We start from the raw sequence: 21,694 nt of genomic DNA, 5'->3' as shown, positions 1-21,694 counted from the left end.
CAAGCTCCCTCATTGTACATATCAAATATTACATATCAAAAGTATATCGCGAAATGATCTCACGTGTCAACGGAGATCCCAGCACAGCAAATCGTAGCTAAGCACCTATCATAAATCACAAGCGGAAGAAACTTGCACGGAACGATGAATCTATTCATACATTTTAACCGGTCCCTTTTGTCTCGATATCGCGGGCAGAACAGAGAAATCATAAATTCCAAAGACCACCACGGGTGGTACAAGTGGCGCATTTCGCACGCGAGATTATCGCCTCTATAAACCCCTATCCCCGCGAAAAGACTCGCGGCCCAACGATTTAACGATGGATGTTATGGCATCCATGGCTGGCCAACGGTGGCGCGAGAACAGGGTGACGAGTGTCGACACTCGACACCCTGGCCGACCGACACTTTCTGTCAAGGGGTGTGTTCCATTCGTCGACTGGAATGGCTCGAATTAGGGGGCAAGGGTGGAAGTGGTGATGCATAATGCTATCGTGAAACGAACCGTGCTAGGTAGGGAGTCTTATTGATCGATTTATTAGATTGCAATCTGATTGCACAGCGCGATAAGAAAGTGCGAATAGTGGATGGTTGAAGAGAAGGGTTACTGGGCAGTTTTTTTCGAGTGTCGTGCGTGTAAGGAAATAATGGTATGGGTGCTTTTTTTTTATGAGATAAGAGAAATTGAGTTTGACTGATGATAGGAAAATATATTCGATGATAAGAAATAATTGGTGAATACGAAGATTGAGTATAATAAAAATAAAAGTTGTAAATAATTAATTTGTTTCTTATCCATGTAGATCTATGAATTTTAATTTTATATAATACACTTTTGCTCTAAAACTATCAGCTAAATATTTTCCCTGGTAAAAAGTAAAAATTTTGTAGGACAATTGGATGAGCTTTTTACATTTTTACAAAGCAATGTAATGAAATATGATTAGAATTGAATCAATTTTATATTCAATTTTTTGAAAATAAAATTTGTTGTTTTATTTTTGTAATATTAAATAAGACTCTTCTATTTTTATTTTTTATTCTTGGACTTCTTGGATTTGTTTAATTTATACCCAATTTATTCCAATTTTTTATCATATATGGAAAAATAATGGTTACATACGGACTGTAATTACAAGCGAAATACGAGAGAGGGAATCGGTAAACAAAATTACGACTAGTTACGTTTAATTACACGCACGTTAGTATTTGCTTATTTTACGCATGCCATGTACACATCGATCTCATCAGAGAAAACGTCATTTACATTTTCTTAAAATTGTATATTTTCCTATATAATTATACATAATGGATATATAAGATAATTATAAATAAATATAAAAATATAAAGTGAGAAAACTTGTTAAAACTTATTAAACACAAGAAAAGTAATAATAATGATTTAAAATATGGTTTAAGAAGGGCATTAGAATAATCTCACTTTAATTCTTTATTTTAAAAACTATAGAAATAAGTTTGGAGAAACATATATAATTAAAGAATTTCCTATCTTAGATTCATTAATTATTTCATTATTTGATTCAGTGAACTCTTCTAAGCTTTTTAATATTATTATTTAAATTTTAAAATTCAAATTTAATTCATTTTTTGTCTTTTTTCAGAAAAATAAAAATTTTCAATTTATATCGAATTAGAGATAATTTGTAACAATTTGAATCAAGATTGCTCAATATTAAATGAAGGAAAATATAAAATAAGATTAAACATAAAATTAAAATTGAATAATTGTCATGGTCGCTTGATCCACGATATAATTTGAGGATTAATGTTATTTATATAGTTCGATAACTTCAATTATTCATAAGCTCATCATTAAACTGTCGAATCATTATCGTACAAATCAATATAAAGTAGCGAGAAGCAGACAAGCTGGTGAAATTAATCGCCAAACAAATCGAGCTTAAATTTAAACAACAAATAATGCATAATTGTGTTAATAAATTATAGCGCTAATCTCTATCATGAGGATTTCCATCGGATAAATTAGTTGCAAATCTATTGATAATAAAATAATAAATATCGATAATTATTTTAAAAAAGTATTTATTTCATAAGAATGAGAAAAGTCATAATAAAATAAAAATTGATTCAAAACAATATTTACAAATTATATAAAATCTTTTAATAAAATATTCATAAATAACTTGATTTTACAAAATGTATTTATAAAATTATAATTGAAGAATTGATTTATAATCAGATAATAGTGTCATTATAAGAAATATTTAATTATATAAAAATTCTTGGCAAGAACATGAAAAATAATTTTTTTTAAATTATTCTTTAAATATATCCTAAAATTTCCTATGATTTATATCATCTTCGTCAAATGTACTTATATAAAGTAAGTCATTTATTTTTCTTTTTTCTTTTTTCGAAATTAAATTTCTACCATATACTCTGACCTAAGAATTTTCTATAACAATAAATTAAAAATCAAAATTAATCTCATTCAATTAATTTATCCAAATCTTCATCTACTCCCCTCCAAATTATCCAGAATCATCAGCAATCGTGCGTCGTTAATCGTTAAGTGGGGAGAGGACGAAAGACCGTACGATGCCTCTCATTGCTCCTCGAAACTATCTCAAAGGACACTTCCTGACGTCCCTGCGGCTCGTACACCGGCCAAAGCTGGCCGGCATTAGCATGTATATTGCGTCACGTCGACGCGACACGTGAGGACATGGCTCGGCCGGAAGCCACGGGTGGACCAGGCTATCGCGGCTTCCGTTTCACTAGTCCACACCCGGTTGCCGGCCGGCGCGAGCTCGGACACTTTCTGCGGACCGTCTAACTGAAAAGGGACTTCCTTTGTTCCCTGGAAAAGCTTCCGCTCGTTTCCTCCCATGAATTCCGATCTTGAGGGCTTATACGCCACCGGAGGGTGAATTGCTCGGTGTTTATTCTTCCTCTCCGGAGATACGAGGGGGATTTGGCATTTTGTGGAGAAATTTGTGGTTATTTTAATGGTGAAAAGATTCTTTTGTCGTGAACTGGATTATTTGGATTTGTTTTTTATCGTGAACGGATGTTAATTGATTCTTAAGGCTTTCAGAGATGAATTGGGATGTATCCTAGAGGGGGTTTCTTTATTAAATTTTGTCAGGATTCTTTTGTTGCAAGGAGTTTGTTTTTCAAGTGCTGGTATTTTTTCAAATGAAAACTTGATTCAGTTTTTACTTGGAGGTTGAACAGATGATAATTGTTTCGATGATTTTTGAGAGTATACACAGATTGGTAGTAGTATATAATAATTATTGGTATAGTTGGTCGATTCTAGGGGGCAAAATAAATACAAAAACTTCTTGGTATACAAAAATGTTGGTTGACTTATTCTTAAATAACTAAAGTTTGATTCATTAAGCTGTCTTGCTCTTTTCCATTATACCAAACATTGTGCATTGTACGCATGATCCTGATGTACATCATTCAGATTCAAAGCTTTGTTAGATCGCAATGCAATGGTAATTTCTCGAAATATGAATGGGCGAGAGCTCATGATGCATAGAGGCAGAGAACAGATAGACTTTCGAGCATTGATCTCTGAGAACCAATCTTTGACCATATGGGGAAGCTTGATCAATGATGATTCCCATTCATGCGATGGGATCAAGATCTTCCCTGATTCATATCGATCAGGACATACATATTCAGTTTGATCAGTATATTCCTTTGGAGCTTGATTCCTCTCACAAATGGATCGAACTTATTATTATTACGAACAAGTAAAAATAACGATTTTTAGATAATTTAATAAAACAGAAACTTTATTTAGACAAGTCACCACTTGCTTCTTACAATATCACTCAATAAATGAAGAGCTCAAAGAGAAAGTAGCACAAGAAAAATAAAAAGAAAATACAAATTAATTAACGAAACACAAATCCCCTTACTTAATATGACTTCTATATCATTTTTCAAATAATCTCTGTCATATCTACGATACGAAACAAAAGTCGAATGATTTATCTTCAAGAAAATTCCAAACTATTTCTTCTCATTTGAATCCAGCAATTAATCTATTTGCAAACGAGGTATCGTTTCATTGAGAATCGATTCCATGGAAATTCGTGGGAACCAACAGACCAAACCAATGGAAAGGTTTTGGATAATAACAATTGAGTTGCAAACAACTATTCACTTTTGTTGTTTAGCGGGGAAACTTGAGGATAAGTTAGCGGGAAACTTGGAAAGCTACGATTGCCATCGTGTAATAGAGGGTCGACAATGAAATCGGTGTATATGTGTGTGTGTGTGTGTGTGTGTGTCTATGTTGGCGTGGCACGAGTGTTGGTTAAGAGGGGGTGAAATAGCGAACATGTATATACCGTACTGTACTGTGCAATATCAAATTTCGAATCGTCGATGAATCAGAGCAAATCAGTGAGTCGACTGAGAACATTATACACACAGTGTGACGTTCGATACTTGGGTTCGCGACTAATGAAACTGGTGTACGTCGAATATTGAACGAATTGATCTTAATCATGGGCAAATGATCGTGTGAAATGAAATTTGTTCGTAATAGTAATCTTGATTAGTGTATAGAGCGTTTATGGATTATTGTAGTTTGAAATAATTATTAAACCCTTGATACTGGAAGGTGTGAGATGAGATTTCAGAGAGGATAGGATAACTAGATTATGATTTCGTATGGAAAATTTTTATAAATGTAATTGAAAATATATTTGAATAGAGATTTGTCTTATTTTTCAAATATTATAATACGCTTTCATTTTATGAATAACTTTCTTTAAATCTAGAGAATTAATTAGATTTATTAGATTAATTATTATGCAATAGAAATATCTTTACGCAATAAGAAAATTATTCTATTAATGAATATGAAAATATATATTGAGAGTAATGGTGGCTATAGCAATTTAATGCCTGCAATTAAATGTCTAAAAAGTATTACTTTATTGCATAAATAATAAGGAGTCATAAAGAATTGTTGCATATAATAGCCTCTTTATTTGATGTATTAAATTAATAATAAAGATAAAAGATCGTTATAATTGTATTTATTATGCAAAAGAAAATGAAACGAAAATGTACATATAAATATGAATATATTATTTTAACGAATAATCATATATAAAATTTCCATTTTACATAAAATTAAAATTGAGTGGTCATGGGACCTTTTGTTATTTTTATTCTTCATTTTTATTTCATCCCATAAAATTTACTTCGAAAACATTAATGTCGGTTAACTAGCACACAATTAACAACACGTTAAATTTGCAATTTAAATTAGTAACAAATTTCGAACAAAATTTTCGTTTCGAGATATTTCGTTCCTCTTTAATTAATTATTCTTTATTTCAGAAATGATAATATTTCAATTATATACCAATATTCGTTTCACCATCCTGAAAAGAATATTATTATTAATCCATTTTTTAGAACTTAGTGATACTTAAATAATTAACACACTCATATTAAATCACACCATGAAAAATATATATTTAAAAACTATTCTTTGACATCGTAAACATTTCATTCCCTTATTTATAAATTATCTCTCTTAGATATACCATTAGTGAAATTTGACAAGATGCAAAGAATTCTAAACAAAGAATTCTACCGAAATTATTGCACAAATAATATATAACATCTTCAAATTTCTCAAGCTTCATCTTTCAAAATCAGTATCACACATTCTCATCTCATCAAATAGCAGATTCACAAAGATCCATCTATCCATTCATCCATCATTCCCCCTTACATAAAACATTCTCCCTATAAATCCTTCTTTCCAATCGTCGAAACGTTACGATACACCTCAAAAACCACCCCCTCCTTCCCTCCACGTCATCAACTCGAGCCATTTACACCATCTTGAAATCCAACGCCTCCCCAACTCGTTTTCGTCGACCTCGCGGCCGTGTCTTTTTCAAGCTTCGTTTGGTCGAACCACACGCGACATTGGGCGGGCAGAAATATCATTTCGCGTATTTGAGACGTTCAGACGGGAGAAGCGGGTCGTTTCTCGAGAGGGAGGTGCAGGTCGATAGATACGAGCGAATAGCTCTTCAGGAAGAGGAGGAAGGACTCTCCTCCCTCGCTCTTCCCTCCCTCTGGCAAAGCTGATAGCGAGAGCCTGTTTACGAGTTGGTGTGCACGTATAGATAAGAGCGATCACGAGTAAACATTTCTATCGAAATCGGCGGCGATATTGCGCTCGTCGGTTGTGCATGATGACCGTCGTTTGCAGAATACTGGTTGATAAAGTGCTAGGGGTGATAACTTTGGATCCCCTTTTTTTGAAAGAGCTTGTCCCTCTTTCTTTAGAGTATTTGAAAAATCCGATTTATTTATTGTTTCGCAATATTCGGAGATGGGCATTGGATCGTGTTGAGAATTATATATAGCAGATGTAATTGTTACAGAGAATAATAGGATGCAAATTAAATTTTCTTTAGAGATTGTTGATTTGAAGAAGAATTTCTTCATTATTATTTTTCAATTTTTATTTAATTGATATTGAACGATAAATAATCGTATCGAATAAAATTCGATAGAATTCATTCGAATAATAAAAAATTTATGTAAAATATTGGATTGTTTATTAAGATCGTTTTTTAAGACCCTATACACATACACAGTAAAAAAACTATGATATAAAAAAATACACGTTAAAATTAATCGACAAAGGAGGGAAATACAAGTAGCTCTTCGAATCCATTTTGCAACCCTCAAATTGGCCGCTTTTAATTGGATCCCCGGGCCTTATCCTTAATTTCCCGCCATCCACCCGTGATTTAATGTCCCCCCTCGACGGTTCCACGCCGGTGAATCGAACTTTTAACGACGGAAATACGTAATATTTCATGGGGATGAAACTTTGATCCGGCGTGGATCGCATCTTATTTTCCCGGAATTTCGTTCAACTTCTTACTTGCTTAACGAGTTCTCCGCGCAAACTTCCTTCCGGTAACAAGATCCCTACGAAACCGACGAGATCAAGCGACATGTAGCTATCGGTGCTATATCGCTATATCCAAAAAAAAAAAAAAAAAAAAGAAAGAGGAAGAAGAAGAATAAAAGAAAAAATGGAACGAAACGAACGAAAAGAACGAATGACCCCTCTCAAAAAAAAAAAAAAGAAATTAAAAGAGGATAGGGTAAAAAATTCTACTTTGACACGTATCCCATTAATTTCCGATCGAATCCGTAATTCCTATTGCGGGATAGATCGAATATCCCGTCTTTGGTTGGCTGGGACACGGTGGAAATCGGCTTTATTGAAAATTGCCCTCGTACCCTCCCCGCTATTCCGGCCTCCTTTCGTCGGAGGACGTAGCCGGGATTAACTCGATAATCCTGCGGATGTATGGAGGATACAACGGGAAGGAAATAAATCGAACGACGTCTTTAGTACACTTTTATCCTGGTGATCCATCGAGATTTATTAAACGAGCCGGATCCGGACTCGATACACTTTTATTCGCGCGTCGATCGCGTCGATCCCTCTCCCTTCCCTCGATTAAAAGCTCCCCCCGAGATAATTTACTTTATTGGCCGGTCAAAGTGGCCCAAAGCAACATCGTGGAACGGGGATTAAAGCGGGGTGCATCGCGGCTTTCTTATAATTTTTAATTCTCTTATTAAGGAAATTGCCTTGATCCGATTATTGGAAGGAATTTAATTGATCCTAGATTTGGGAATCGGTATAGTTGTTCGATATGGCAATTCATCGGTCAAAATATCTTGATACAATGACTTTATTTTTTTATTGGGATCAATATGTTCATAACTGTCTGTGGAAGTAATATTTTCGAATATTTTTGAATAAAATTTATAAATAGTAATTCTTCAATTATTAAACAAAATTATCAATTTTTTATCTTCTTTATATTTGCATTTTTGGATAATTCTAAATTATGTAATATTATAATAATATTGTAAACTATATAGAATTTTATGTTGAAATAAAAACAATTCTAATTATATTATTAGAATATTGATAATTATTAATATGAAATGCATAATTTCACATTCTTATTTGAAACTTATTCAGAATAAAATACATTTAAGAAATGGAAAGTCGATAAGCAAGAAACTAAAATGAAAAAACGGGAAACAGCTTAAAATTGCACGAAAAAGAAACTTCTCAAGTTATTTAAAACTGTTTTCAACTGGTGAAAAGGTCAGGAAATATTGGTTAGAATCTTACGAAGCTGAAAAGGTCAGATGTTCGTATTATAATTTACCGGATTCTCGTGGCAAGTTGAAAATAAAACTTTAAAGAGGCTTTAAATGTTTATCGAAACTCAGGATTATTGGTTAATGTGGTTCAATCCTCGAACTTAAAATTCCCATCCTCAAAAAGAGACTTTTTAGATCATCTACGTATAAACGACGCTTAACTACAAGCTCAAGAATGAATCAATGATCCAAATGGATAAATTTTCACTCGAGATATAAATGAAACACGAATTATATATATCAAACATCATTCGCATCGTCCAAGATCACGAGACAGAAGCTAGCCCATCTTGGTTAACGTCAGAATCGAGATTTCCATCAAGGAAAATGCTTTCTCTTTCTTCCTATTCCCTCCTCGACGTCCAAGGCCGCCATCCATCTTTTTAAAACAGGACAAAATAAAGAAAACAAAGAGAGAAATAAAAGGGAGGGCAAAAAGCCGAAGCAAAGAGAACGGAGAAAAAGGAAACAAAGGAGGAAGGGGAATGAGAAGAGGTATCGAAAACTTTTTCACACGCGATGAAGAAGAACGATGGTGAAAAAAAGGGTGAGAGAAGGAGGAGCAACAGGAAGACAGGGGGAAAAAAAATAAAAAAAATAAAAAAGGAAAGGAAGGGAGAAAAATGCAAGAGAGTAGCAGTGGGTGGAAGCTTTCGACTTCCAAGATGAGAAAAAGTCTTCGTTCCTCCGGGATCTCGTTACTCCCGTCCTCGAAGCTCTTCCAGAGATTACTCGGCTAATCCCGCGTGGACGAGGGCGGGGGACAACGAGGACATCGTGAGATGAGATCGAACGACACCGTTAATGCCACTTTTATCGTCTCCCAGAGTCATCGGAATTTATTAAAATCTCTCTCGTTCTCTCTCTCTCTCTTCTCTCATTCGTAACTTCCTTTCTCTCTCTCTCTCTCTCTCCCTCTCTCTCTCTCGACTAGTTATTTCACTCGAATAAAAAGAGGGAGGGCTTTTGCTCGCGATCAAGAGCGTAACTTCCGGCTTCGTAAACGCGTTTTATAACGCGGTTTATTCTGCACCGGTGCATGAATATTTTAGCGAGCTGTGATAACACTGTGACGTGAGGGGAGAGAGAGAGAAAGAGAGAAAGAGAGGTAGAGAGTTTTTTATTTAATTTTTATGCGGTTCCCTCCCGAGGATTTTTAGTTGGATTTTCATGTGTCAAGCGTGAACGGGAATTTTCATGAATGCGGAGATGTTTTGAGTTTTGACAGTAGGTGCTCTCGTGAATTGTGGAATTATATTTTTGTTGTTATTAATTCTCTTTCATATATATATATATATTTATTTTAAGATAGATGCTATTATTTAAATTATTTATATTGTTTATATGAAATTGGTTATTAATAAAGTGAGGGAAAATGGATTGGAAGAGGTAATACGTTATTTTAAGCCGGGTGGCAAAATTTATCGTATCGTTTTTTTTATCAGAATTGAAATGTGCTTTTTCACGTGTATCAAGATGAGATGTATTAGTTTGCAAAAAAAAAAAAAAAATGACATCTGTGCAATTTAAAAAAAAAAGTAAAACAGAGAGAGGACAGATTGTATTTTCGAGAACGGTGTGATTTTATACAGTTGAATAAATTTTAATATCGTTATTCTGTAAAAATAAGAAAAATATCAGATTTTAATATCTGGCTAGATAATTGTTTTATCGTATAACTTTCACATTGAACTGTGATAATTATTTTTAATTAACATATATTGAAAGATTTAAGTGCATGATAATCTTAAGAAATAATTTTAAAATGTTGGTTAGATTTCTATTTTTTTTTTTTTATATTTATAAGTTGGTAACTTATAAATGCATTTCTGTAACAAAAATCCAGAATATTACAATTGAGTTTTCTCCATATGATACAAGATTGTAAAAGTTTTTAGAAAAAGAATCAATCTTTTATTTTTCTTTGTAATTTTTATATGACATTAAATTCATCTTTATTCAAAAGGATACTTTTATGACTGAACAAAAAGAAGTACATTTGTTTTTCAAGATGCTGCAGAAAACAAAAAAATTCCATTATGAAAAAAATAAGAATTTAAAATCTGTTGTATATCACATTAAACATTGATTATCAAGATTAATGTTTTTTTTTTAATAATATTTACAAAAGACAATTTTTCATTAAATTCATTTGCAATTTCTTTTTCTTTTCATTTTCTTTTCAATAAAGCAAGATTAAATGCAAGCAAGATGAAATGAATTTAAAATGATAACTTGTCATTTATTTAAATGAGAGTAGACGAGAGATTATGAATGAATAAAAAATGTATTGATTAAAATTTTACTTTTCATGTGTTTATTTATATAATAAAATACAATTATCTATAAATGCAAGTATTCAATATCGAGTATTATAATTTTAATTTTTCCTTTTTCGATTTATTTATTTATTTACAGCTTGAAAATAAGATGAAATATTATATAGATATCGTGTTTAAATACTTCATTAAAAAATCACGCTTGGAATACGAAAAGCAAAGAAAGTGATAACGGATTTATATTTAATTCGATGTAAGGATAAATGATATTTATTTATTTATTTTTTTTTTCATATTTAAAATGTGGCACATAAAAATATTCAAATAAAATAAAAGATAAATCTCTATTAATTAATGTATAATAATAAAAACATGCGTGTTAAACTTTTTAATCTTGACAATTTTAAAAACTATACGTAATAAACCGTGTATATTTTAATACTCTAAAATATGTTACGAAAAATATTCTCAGGCGAAATTAATTAATTCTTTAATTTATCCAATTTTTTTTTCCTTTCACCTCTGTCTCTGAAATACTGTCATTTAATTTCGAATAATTTAACTATCTCTTTCCTGCTCTCGCACTTCTCTCACTCCCGCGCTCACTGACCTGTCGCAATGTCTGCACTGGTCAGAATAGAATGCTGAGGTCAGCGTCTTTTTACTACGTGCGTATTTCCGTAGGAAAAAAAAAGTAGGTCGTGCCGTTTTCAGGAATTTCGAATGCCATTCAATGTCCTGGGCCATTGAAATAGACCTCTTCAAGACGTCTATTCTGGAACGGATTGTGATAACGATTCGAAAACGAAATACGTTTCAAAAATATTTTAACAATTTTATATTCTTCTTGCAAACTAATCTTTATTTTTGTTTGAAAATGTTTCTTTTCATTTATTCATACTAGTATATCTATAAATTCTTTTAATTCCAATGAATAATACTTAAAATTTTTACCATTTCTTTCTTATTTCTTTCTAAAGAAGATGATTTTAGTAATTCAATCAGATTCTAATAATAGACTTCGTTAAACAATACGAAATTTTATCTACAATAATTTTCTGACAACCACTTCTTGAAAATCCATCGAAGATATATCTGCCTTCTCTCAGAATTGGCTCTTCAAATCTGATTATTTGATTCCCGAACATTTCCAATCGAAAGAATTCAAAACGATTTTCTTAAAAAATCGATTTCTTAAATCTATGGGGACAAATTTCCAAGATTCAAGATCATAAACGATTTTGTTAATTGCTTTCTCCGAACGTATACGTGCCATTTCGTTAGCGTTCGAGCTTACTTGGCCATTGTCTTGCACGCGCATCGACGGAGTTTAGCCGAGAGATTTACGGTAAAACGGGTTGTGGGCGTTGGTACGATTGATCGTGAGAGTGCGCCAGGTGCGAAACTGCGAGAGCATACCCCTCTGGGGAAGGGCCACCCATCGCTGACTTCCTAATGAATGGTGGGCGATTAATACGGATTAGTAACGGCATGTGTATCGTTCGTTGCCTCGCATAAAGGACTCCGTGTCTTTGGAACGTTCGTTATAGATCCGTTTGCCGAGTGCGCTTCCTATAAATTGGGGAATATGAACGTTGAAGGTTGTGGAGTATGAAAGTAGGAAGTCGTATCTTGTGTTTTATCCGGAAAAATTTAGAGCAAAGTTATTATTCGTTTTAATAAGAAATTGAAATATCTTTAGAGAGAAAAACTTATGTTTTATTCTTTATTTTTTAAAAGTAAATTGAGTCTTTTTTCGTATTTTGTATATTTTATACTTTTATATATATATTTTTGTTAATCTAGTTTTAAAATCTGTTCTCATACACAACCCTGAAATATATAATAATTTGATTGATATAATTCGCATGATCTTGGCAAACTCAAATTAAATTCTTTCTATTATACTCTGTATTAATTCAGAAAAAAACTTTTGTCGAAACTACAACGTGTATATTTTAACAATACATTTTTTAAAACTTGAGATTTTACATTCTTCAAGTGTTCACATGCGAATGATACTATATCTTTGTTTAGACATGCGTTTAATTTTAATATTTTCATTTGCTTTCTTATAAATCTCATAGTTTTGGAAGTTTAATATAATAATGACTAAACTTCTAAACATTCCTTACTACTACTATTATGCGAGTCACAATCTGTAAAACTCCCTATAGAATAGTTGGTATTCATCTTCATAACAGTTCCTTTTCTAAAGAAACAATACGCTAAGGGAGGTATTAATATACATTGTGAAAAGAATTACAAAAAAAAGAAATCTTAAATAGTGAAACTTAAACATCTAAATCGAACCGACAAGAAAGTATTATTTTCAATCTTCAATTTCTATTTTTTAAATAATTGTACAAAGCTCGTGATGTATAAATAATCCATCTCTATTGTACAAGGAGAGATATTTTCACTTGACAAAGTTTAATGCAACAAATTGCACAGACTGTAATTTCAATGAAAACAGTTTAACCTCATAGTGTCGTTTCACTATTCGTAAAACTTCATTATCAGATTAATAAAACAGAGTCAATTACACATCAAATTAATACCAATCCTTTTCGTTCAATCACAATTCTCAATATTTCTCTAACAAGTGACAAAATTCCAAATTCATTACGATGATCATCTTAATCCATATTCCATATCCCTTCTTAATAACTCCTTAATAATAAACCTTGCTAAAAACCATTTTTGTCGATAAACGAAATACTTTGACAGCCCAATACTGCATCAACACTGTACGTAATGTTATTCCACGACGCATTAGATCCGCATCGTGATCTAATGAGCGCCAATCCGATTACCAAACAATTATCCGAGAGGGATATTTTCTCGAAGGGTCGCATCGATTGAAGGTGGTACGGCGGGAAAATTATTCAATAGCCGAGGAGCCGGCCCAATTAGTAGCAAAGCAGGCCACGTTAATTACACGATACTTACGTTCTCCGTTGGAAATTACGGCGGAATCGAATGGTCGATTTAGGGAATCGCGAGATGGGGCGGCAAATGGGCCCCAATGGGGCAAAATCGTGGTGCTAAGCGACACACCAATCTGCCGGATATCGCGTAATTATCACGACTCGGGGATACGGAGAGTAGACCAGAAGATCCGGCATTTTATGGTGATTACCGGAGGAAGCGTTATTTGGCGGGTGCGTCTTCCATCACGTTTTGGTTTATGAGTTTACGAGTTTCGGGAGAATTTAGATTTTGCCCCTTTGAATTTACGATTTCACTCCGACTCTGGGATGATGTAGAACTGTTCGAGTAGAAAGTTGATATATGTGTGTGTGTGTGTGCAGGTTTTTGTTGGTGGTTGGGATGATAAAGTCGAACGGTGTTTATTTCATCGTTCTCTCGCTATCGAAATTGAAAAATCTAGATCCTTCATTTAAAAATTCCAATTGAGTGAAAAAACTTTCTCCCTCCTCTTTTCAAAATCGAAATTTATCTCGAGCGCAATTAACCCCCTCCCTGCCCAATATGATCGAATGGTATCCCATAAATCCCAGTAAGAAATTTGCCGGGGAACGAATGTCGAAGTTTCTTCATCAATTGAACGAGTCGCGGTTGGAGGCGCGTGTTCCACAATTAGTCGAAGCCGGTGAGGACTTCGATCCTCGAGCAACCTCCTTTCGCGGGGAGCAGTTTTGCGTTGCTCGACTTTCCACTCTCTTCTCGAAGCTGAAATCGCGTGCTGAAAAGTTCTCCTTCAGCCACTTCTCCTGCGTACCGTACCGCTGTCTAATGAATGAAGAAGCGTGTTGGAGTAAGCCGAGTTAGCGTGAACCGTGTTTAAAAGGGGGCCTGCCATGCCTTGTGGTAAATTGGCTGCTCTTCCGTTTGAAATTTATTTCCCTTCTTCCTCCTTTCCTTTCTTTTCCTCGTCTGCCGGAAGCTTCAAGAAGGGTGAAAGGATAAATCACTTATCTTGATGCATAAGAGGCTGTTTTTAATGTATTGGTTTGTTCGACGATACGTATAATTCTCCTTTAATTAGGTCAGAGTTTGCTTAAAGAGGATTATTATAATTATTATTATTATTATTATTATCGATGATAATTTTGGTCGATTGAAACAAATGATCCTTGAAAACAATGGATGGATTATAAATGTTGTGTTAAAAATGTTAATGTTTTTGCTAATATTTTCAACGTTATTGTCAATATTATTGATCGTGTTGTGAATATTTTAATTATTAAAATTTTATCAAACATTTAAATATGTGATTTATAGATATAATGCTGAGAAATGAGAAAAATCACTATTATGTTTTTTTTTATTATTTCTTTGAATAAATCATTTAAATTGTTATTTCAAATAAGTAAAAATATTTATTCTAATAATCATAGCGTATCACGAATTAGTTTTGATATATTTGTGATTCAGTAAAATAGATTAATTTATTCTTATTCATTAAAATTTTACATCTGAAAAATTTTTCTGATTATAATCAAAGGATTGAATCATTATGTAGCTAGGTAAGGAAAAAATTAATCAAAAATTAATATAAAATTTTCCAAAAATTGCCTCGACGAATTTTCATTTACGTTAATATAACAATTCAATTCATTAAATTCTTCGAAATTACATCATTTTGCTCCAAAAAAAAGAGAAGCAATAATCGCATTCAAATGCAAACAATTCATATTTTTAAAACAAACCGAGATTATTATCTTTCCGCTAAATGCTCGACGGAACGAGGTTCGCTAAAAAAAGACCAAGAAATCGACCTCAAACTCATCCACTATTCTCTCCACGAAAAATCCAAACAAAAGGAGAAGCGAGGTCGCATCGGGACGACATCAAAGCGTCTTCCTTTTTTCCTCCCCGCAACCTCTCCTCCCGTTCAACGAAGCCGATGCAAACCGTTTTCGTTTAACAGGATTAGATCCCAGGCGTCGTTTCATTTACCCTCTCGCCACTTTTCTTTCGTGAATAACGGTTAAAAAACGAAAGAGAGACGGAGAGAGACGAGAAGAGAATCCTCGAGGATTTTATCCTTCGACGTGGCTAATGACACTTCCACGCGTGTCTTCTTCTTTTCGACGATAAAAGAGGAGGAAGAGGAGAAAAATCGTGTTCGCGTCGCTGTCCACGTTTCTTCGTTGTGAAGGCAGAGGACAGGAAGCCGTGGGGGTGGCGATCTTCCGCCAAGCTTCCCCATCCGTGAAAGTGTCTTTCTTCGGTAGGTAGACAATCGCAAACAGCTCGACGATCCTCTTGATACTCGTGCGAGCCACCCTCTCGTGGAGATTGAAACGAGCAGGGTCAAGGAACGTGCAAGTGAACAATGTCGTGCTATTAAGTGGAATACTTCGGATGGAGGACGTATATTTCTGACGTGGTGCACGGGCTTTAGCGAAGAATTTCGAAACGAGGGGAGGTGTGCAGTTTTCCAAGAACATATAAATAGAAGGAATAATTTTATACGATGAATTTTATATGAGTCGATGAATATTGTAATTGTTCTGATAAGGAAGTCTTTCATTATCTTGAAATTAGAATTAAATGATATAATAATTATTAAATACTTTAGAAGTCTCAATAAATATTATTTAAAAATCAAAAATTCTCATAAAATAAAAGGATAATTTTCTTAACAATTTTCTTAAACTACCTATAACTTCTGAAGAGATTGGCAACGAATAATTTTAAAACAGAAACAAATTCTATCGAAACACAAATTCTCCATGGAACGCGCAATGCTCCTCGACTAATTGTAAATCATACGTATCCCATTGCATTCGAGATTCCTCGACGAGCTGCATCCCATAGAGGGCAGTGTCGCTCGAGTATCGTAGGATGATTTGCGGTGGTAATGAACATTTCAATCGGTGGCTCGGCGCATTCAAGCCTGAAGAGACGCGATTTGGCGCTAAGCCAGGGTCATTAAAAGCCCGTCTTGCGACCTTTTTGGTCTGGCCTTGCGTCGCTGAACTTTTGTTTGGTCGCGCCATCACAATGGCAAGATGGAAAATAATGAAAGAGAGAAAGAAGAGGTCTCGCAAGGACGCGTATCCGCGGCGAGATCAGATGTCTTGAGACTGAATTAAAAAGCTCGAGCGTATTGGGAGAGGAATAAAAAGGAGGAATAAGGGAAGAAGCGCGCTCTTGTGCCACGCTCGTTGCTTTTAATTAAGCTCAACTTGAAACGGATCTATCTTCGTTGGCCCTTTGTGGATCTCGAGAAAAAGGGGTGTCTTTATGGCGTTTAAGATACCCTTGGTGAGGGATGTTTCGATTGAAAATTGAGTAAAGGGATGAAATTTATCTTTGTTGGATTATTGGCGATAAAAATTATGGAAATAATCGTTAGGAGTAAACGAATTTTAATCTGTATGGCAATTTTAACTGAACGTATTGATGTTCGACGATATGGTAAAAATTTATATTTTCTAATAATAATTACATTCATTTATTTTTAATAAAACAATGAGATTAAAATTTGGTTAAAATTTTTAAATAGCGAATCAAAGAGGATAAACTTGAATAATTTCTAAATATTTCTATATGGAATATTTATTATATGGAATTCATCGTCTCTAAAAAAAAATTATAGGATTTAATATTATAAACGTATCTGGAATATGTATGCAAGTTGTATTACATTGGGTATTGTGTTATTATCGTTAATAAGAGTTCCTTCCGTGATTAAAGTCTTAACTATGCTCATAAATCATCTTCTAAAATATCGAGTCTACCTTAACCTCCGTCCAAATGCATGTCCACCAATAAGGAGTATAATATCGTTATAATGAAAGGAAGAGGAAGTATGTTCCGCTTGGAGCTCGCTAGATTCATCAGTAAGGCTTCCTTCCAGATTTGAGTCTTAGATGATGGGATAATAGAAGTCAGGGCAGAGGATTACGTGAATTTGTATTTAGATGAAGACTTTCGAGGTTGCTATTTGATATTCATCGTATATGGCAAGTATAAGGAGAGCTGTCATAAATTACATAATACCAGAATCAATCGTAGATTTATATCTTAATATTTGATGGATTTTACCTGTGACGTGATATCTTTTACATAAGTAATAAAGCAGTTAACGTTTGATAATGGTTATAAATAATAATTAACAATTTATCCATTTATAAAAATCTGAGAAATATACCCTTTAAACTTAAAATCAGGAGTTAGGAATTTTAGAACAACTCTCTAGTAGATTTATCTGATTTTCTGCATGCTAACAATCGTCAAGATCAGGATTATTATTATTCAAAATACAAAATTACTCTGTAATATTTATATCAGAGATAACGTATATAAAAGGTATTTTATCTTATGTATCTCATCCGTACAAATAAATCTATAATTTATTATTTTAAACCAGAATTTTCCATTATCGAAATAAACTCTTACTTAAATAATTATGTAAATAAAGTTTTTTATTTTATTTCTGATTTATTGTGTTATTTTTCATATTATTTGAATAGTCTTGTATTTAAAATATAAATATATTTTATTAATTTGTCATTTAAAGTAATTTTTATTCTCTATTATCGTCTTCTAATGATATTAATTATTCGAAATAAACATTTCCAATAATTATAATTTGTATTTCTTTTAAATAAACCATGCATACGTTATTAAATTCAATATTTGCTTCTCTTTTCAATTTTACATAAGAAGTATAGAAAGTATTGTTTTAAATTATATTTAAATTATTTCAGTAGAATGTTCATTATTACGAAAAAAAAACTTCTCAGTCGTTGAGGATAAAATTTAATCAGTTACCATGGTAGAAATTCTAGGTACAAGCATAATCCATAAAATTGGATTATTTTCTTAATGGAACTTTCATGTGTTCAGAAATTTAACATTTCCTTTTTTTATTTTTCAATAGAATACGATAACATTGCGTTACATTTTATAAAATTATGTATTAAATGAATTATTTTTAATTTATTATAATTATAAAGCTATTTGATCTAGATGAAAACAATAACATAATTATATTTTTCAGTTAAAATTATTTTTCTCTGAAACAACCTTATGTTCATATAATAAATATTTAATTGTAAATGCTTTATATATTTTTTAACATGTAATAACAATTATCAATGTTCTTTATTAAATAATACAACTTAAAAGTTTTTTAAAGTATCGTATATTATTCAATTATATCAATTTAATTATAAATCAGTAAATATAATTTTAAAAAAATATATAATCATATAAAGAAAATGTATATAACGTCATCTAAATGTTATAAATTATTTTTTTTATTTTTAGCACATTAATCATGTAAAATATATACATTTAATCTATTACTAATGTAAATGCAACAAATCTTTGACAATATGCATTGCAATTTTCCAATTATTATCCACTATGTTTGTTTTATTCATTGTTTTTAATCCTCACTATATTTTTCTATGTGATTTGATCTTTTAAGATATTATCACATACATTTGTTCTGCACTTTGCATTTATAATTTTTTTCCACCAATATAATACATTTCACTTATCCGTGCATTCCATTTTGTTACAGATAAAGCGCCTTCCGAAGCCTCTTTCAAAGGAACGGAGTATCTCACGATAGATTTGAGCAAAGGAGATCCAATTTTGAGCACACAGGAAACCGTTAATTTGCAATTTAAAACAAAGCAACCGAATGGCCTTTTATTTTATTCCGGTAAGTTATTCTGATAAATTTACTTGGAATATTCGATACTTTTCAGTTCAAACATCAAGTTCATTAGATTAAATTATATATCAAGAAAATATTTCTATTTTATACATATAAATGTTTTATTTAGAGAATTTTCATCGAAAAGATTCTTTTTTTATTTTCATTGAATTTCAATATAGAGTTCATTAGAGCTTATTAGTTTGATCCATGGTATTTCTTATAAAACGTAGTGATATCTTCATCTTTTTTATTCTGTTACTCGTAGATAACAAGCATTAAAATAATAGGATCTTTTTAAAATCAATAAAACTATATTATTATATTATTTAAGATTTCATCTATACCATTTAGTTTTTTAAAATTGTTTAAATACCATAAGAAGTAGCAACATTTAAAAAATTTTAATTCATTGCTTTTAGATTGCTAATTTTAAAGAATAATTTTTTGTTGAAAATCTATCTAGATTAGAATTTTATAGTTTGTAGATTAGATTAGGAAAATCTTCAAATAATCTTCAAATAAATAACAATTTTCATCTTATCACGATTGATTGAAAAATTTGATTGAAATATAACACATAATATAATATAATAATAATAATTATATACTTCTGGAAGCGCTATTTTCATCTGTTTCTATAAATAATATTCCTATAAATAATATTATCACACAAGATATCTTGATCTTAACAATGTGATTGAATTGAGATGAGAGATTATTTGAATCTTATAGTAGCTACAGTACTTACAATCGCATTTACAAACGCGAAATCAGGATTAAGCATTCTCAAGAAGATTCTCAAATGGATTGATGAACTAACCTTTGATAGGCAAAGTCGTTTTATGAAATCCCTCTAAATTTTAAACACATCCTGTGAATTTCGTTCCCTCTCTGTCGAAACCTCTTGCGGCTCTCACATGAATTAAATATACATGGAACCGACAAAATATTCGCATTGCAGTCACTGCTTCTTACTAGCTCTCAGATCTCTATTGCGACTGAAGGCACTAGAAATAAAGAGAAGAAAAAAGTAAATGTCCCTAGCTTCGTGCTTCGTAAATTGCTTCAAACTTGTCGATGCCTCGTCTGCGACGAATTATGTTCTTGAGAAGGAAGTTAAATTTTTTAAACGTCTCGTCGACGTGGAAGAGGGTTGTATGGATGAAAAAATTGTATCGATTGGAGAAAAAGAAATATTCTTAATTTTTAACTTAATTAAGGAAATTTGTTTACTCTTTTTGTTAAATATCGTTTCGTCATTTTTCATTTATTTTTATCATTCACACGCATTAGTTCTAGCTGTACATAATTTTCTCTTAATAAGTTCAATTTCCGTTTATTTCCGTGTGATCGTATTATTATATGAATTTATTCATGCGATGAAAATTATGGAAAGCGAGTAATCAAATTTGTAATTATAATATTGCTCATTCACCGAAAAAACATTTTGTTATCTTGCATTCTATTAAATTCAATAAGAAATTTTGATTTCTATTGGCTCCTGTTTCTTAAAATTTGAAAAAAGTAATCCTGTATTATTTAAGAATTTTCTATTAAATAATAATTTGTTAAATCTCTTTATTTCAAATTGTTTATTTAAAATCTTCTTATTAACTCATAATAGATTCATAATCATTAATGCAGGATATCAAGTAAAAACAATTTGATTAGATGACAGAAGAGGTTTATATACTATACATAATTCATTTTATTTACAAATTTGTTTTGGATTATTTTCGTTTCGAAATTTCTTTCCTCAGAGTAATCATAATTACAAAAATTCTTTTCTAAACTAATTAATTATAACAACAAACCTAATTAGTCACTGATTAATCATCACGATTTTTCAAATTGATTTCGAAAACCCAACTCTGTTTTATGATATATTATAATCAACAATATTTCTTCTTTTTCACTTTGAACAGACAATCACGACAGATTCTAAAATCACAAACTCTTTTTTCATTCTTAGAATGACCATTCCAATAACCTCTCAATTCTTCAATAAATATAATCCACCATTGTAATCAATAGTTTCCAAAAACACCAGACAAACGGATTAACCATTTTCTTCCATTCGAAGCAAACACCTTCAATCGCAACGCGATTTTCAAATAATTACAAATTATTCTATTTCTCTTTCTTCATTCCCTGGAATTCAATTCTTGATTCCACCATTGTATTCGACAACAACGTTTCCAAAGACACCGTACAAACCGATTTATCTTCTCTCACAAAGGGGATGATCCAAGGACAACCAAGAAGGATCTCGCCAATGTCACATAGATCTCGCGGCTAATATCACGGCTTTCAGTCTCGATAATTACAGAACCGTAAGTTGGCTTCTTATTGACGTCAAAATTCCCCAAAGGAATCCTCCCCCTTTCCGATAACATATCATACCCTCTGCCAGTTGGATTTCGTTCCTGTGGATGTGGCCAATGCAATATCTCACACGTGATCTTCCACCCCCTTCTCCCCTCCCTCCGTTTCTGCAAATAGCACCGGATAATCGCGGGCATCGG

At 32.2% G+C, this 21,694-nt stretch overlaps 1 protein-coding gene across 14 annotated transcripts in view; it reads left to right on the top strand.

Moving 5' to 3' along the window:
* The window catches only part of LOC108001332 (neurexin 1), a 394,345-nt gene that overhangs the window by 142,668 nt on the left and 229,983 nt on the right, over positions 1 to 21,694 (top strand). For all 14 annotated transcript variants that reach the window (XM_062075807.1, XM_062075808.1, XM_062075805.1 and 11 more), the window contains one exon: positions 19,029 to 19,172. In XM_062075807.1, coding sequence (XP_061931791.1) covers positions 19,029 to 19,172 — 144 coding nt within the window. The remainder of the gene's footprint in view (positions 1 to 19,028; positions 19,173 to 21,694) is intronic.

Source organism: Apis cerana, linkage group LG5, assembly GCF_029169275.1.
Source record: "Apis cerana isolate GH-2021 linkage group LG5, AcerK_1.0, whole genome shotgun sequence".
Lineage (NCBI taxonomy): Eukaryota > Metazoa > Arthropoda > Insecta > Hymenoptera > Apidae > Apis > Apis cerana.
This window is presented reverse-complemented; position numbering and strand designations above follow the sequence as displayed.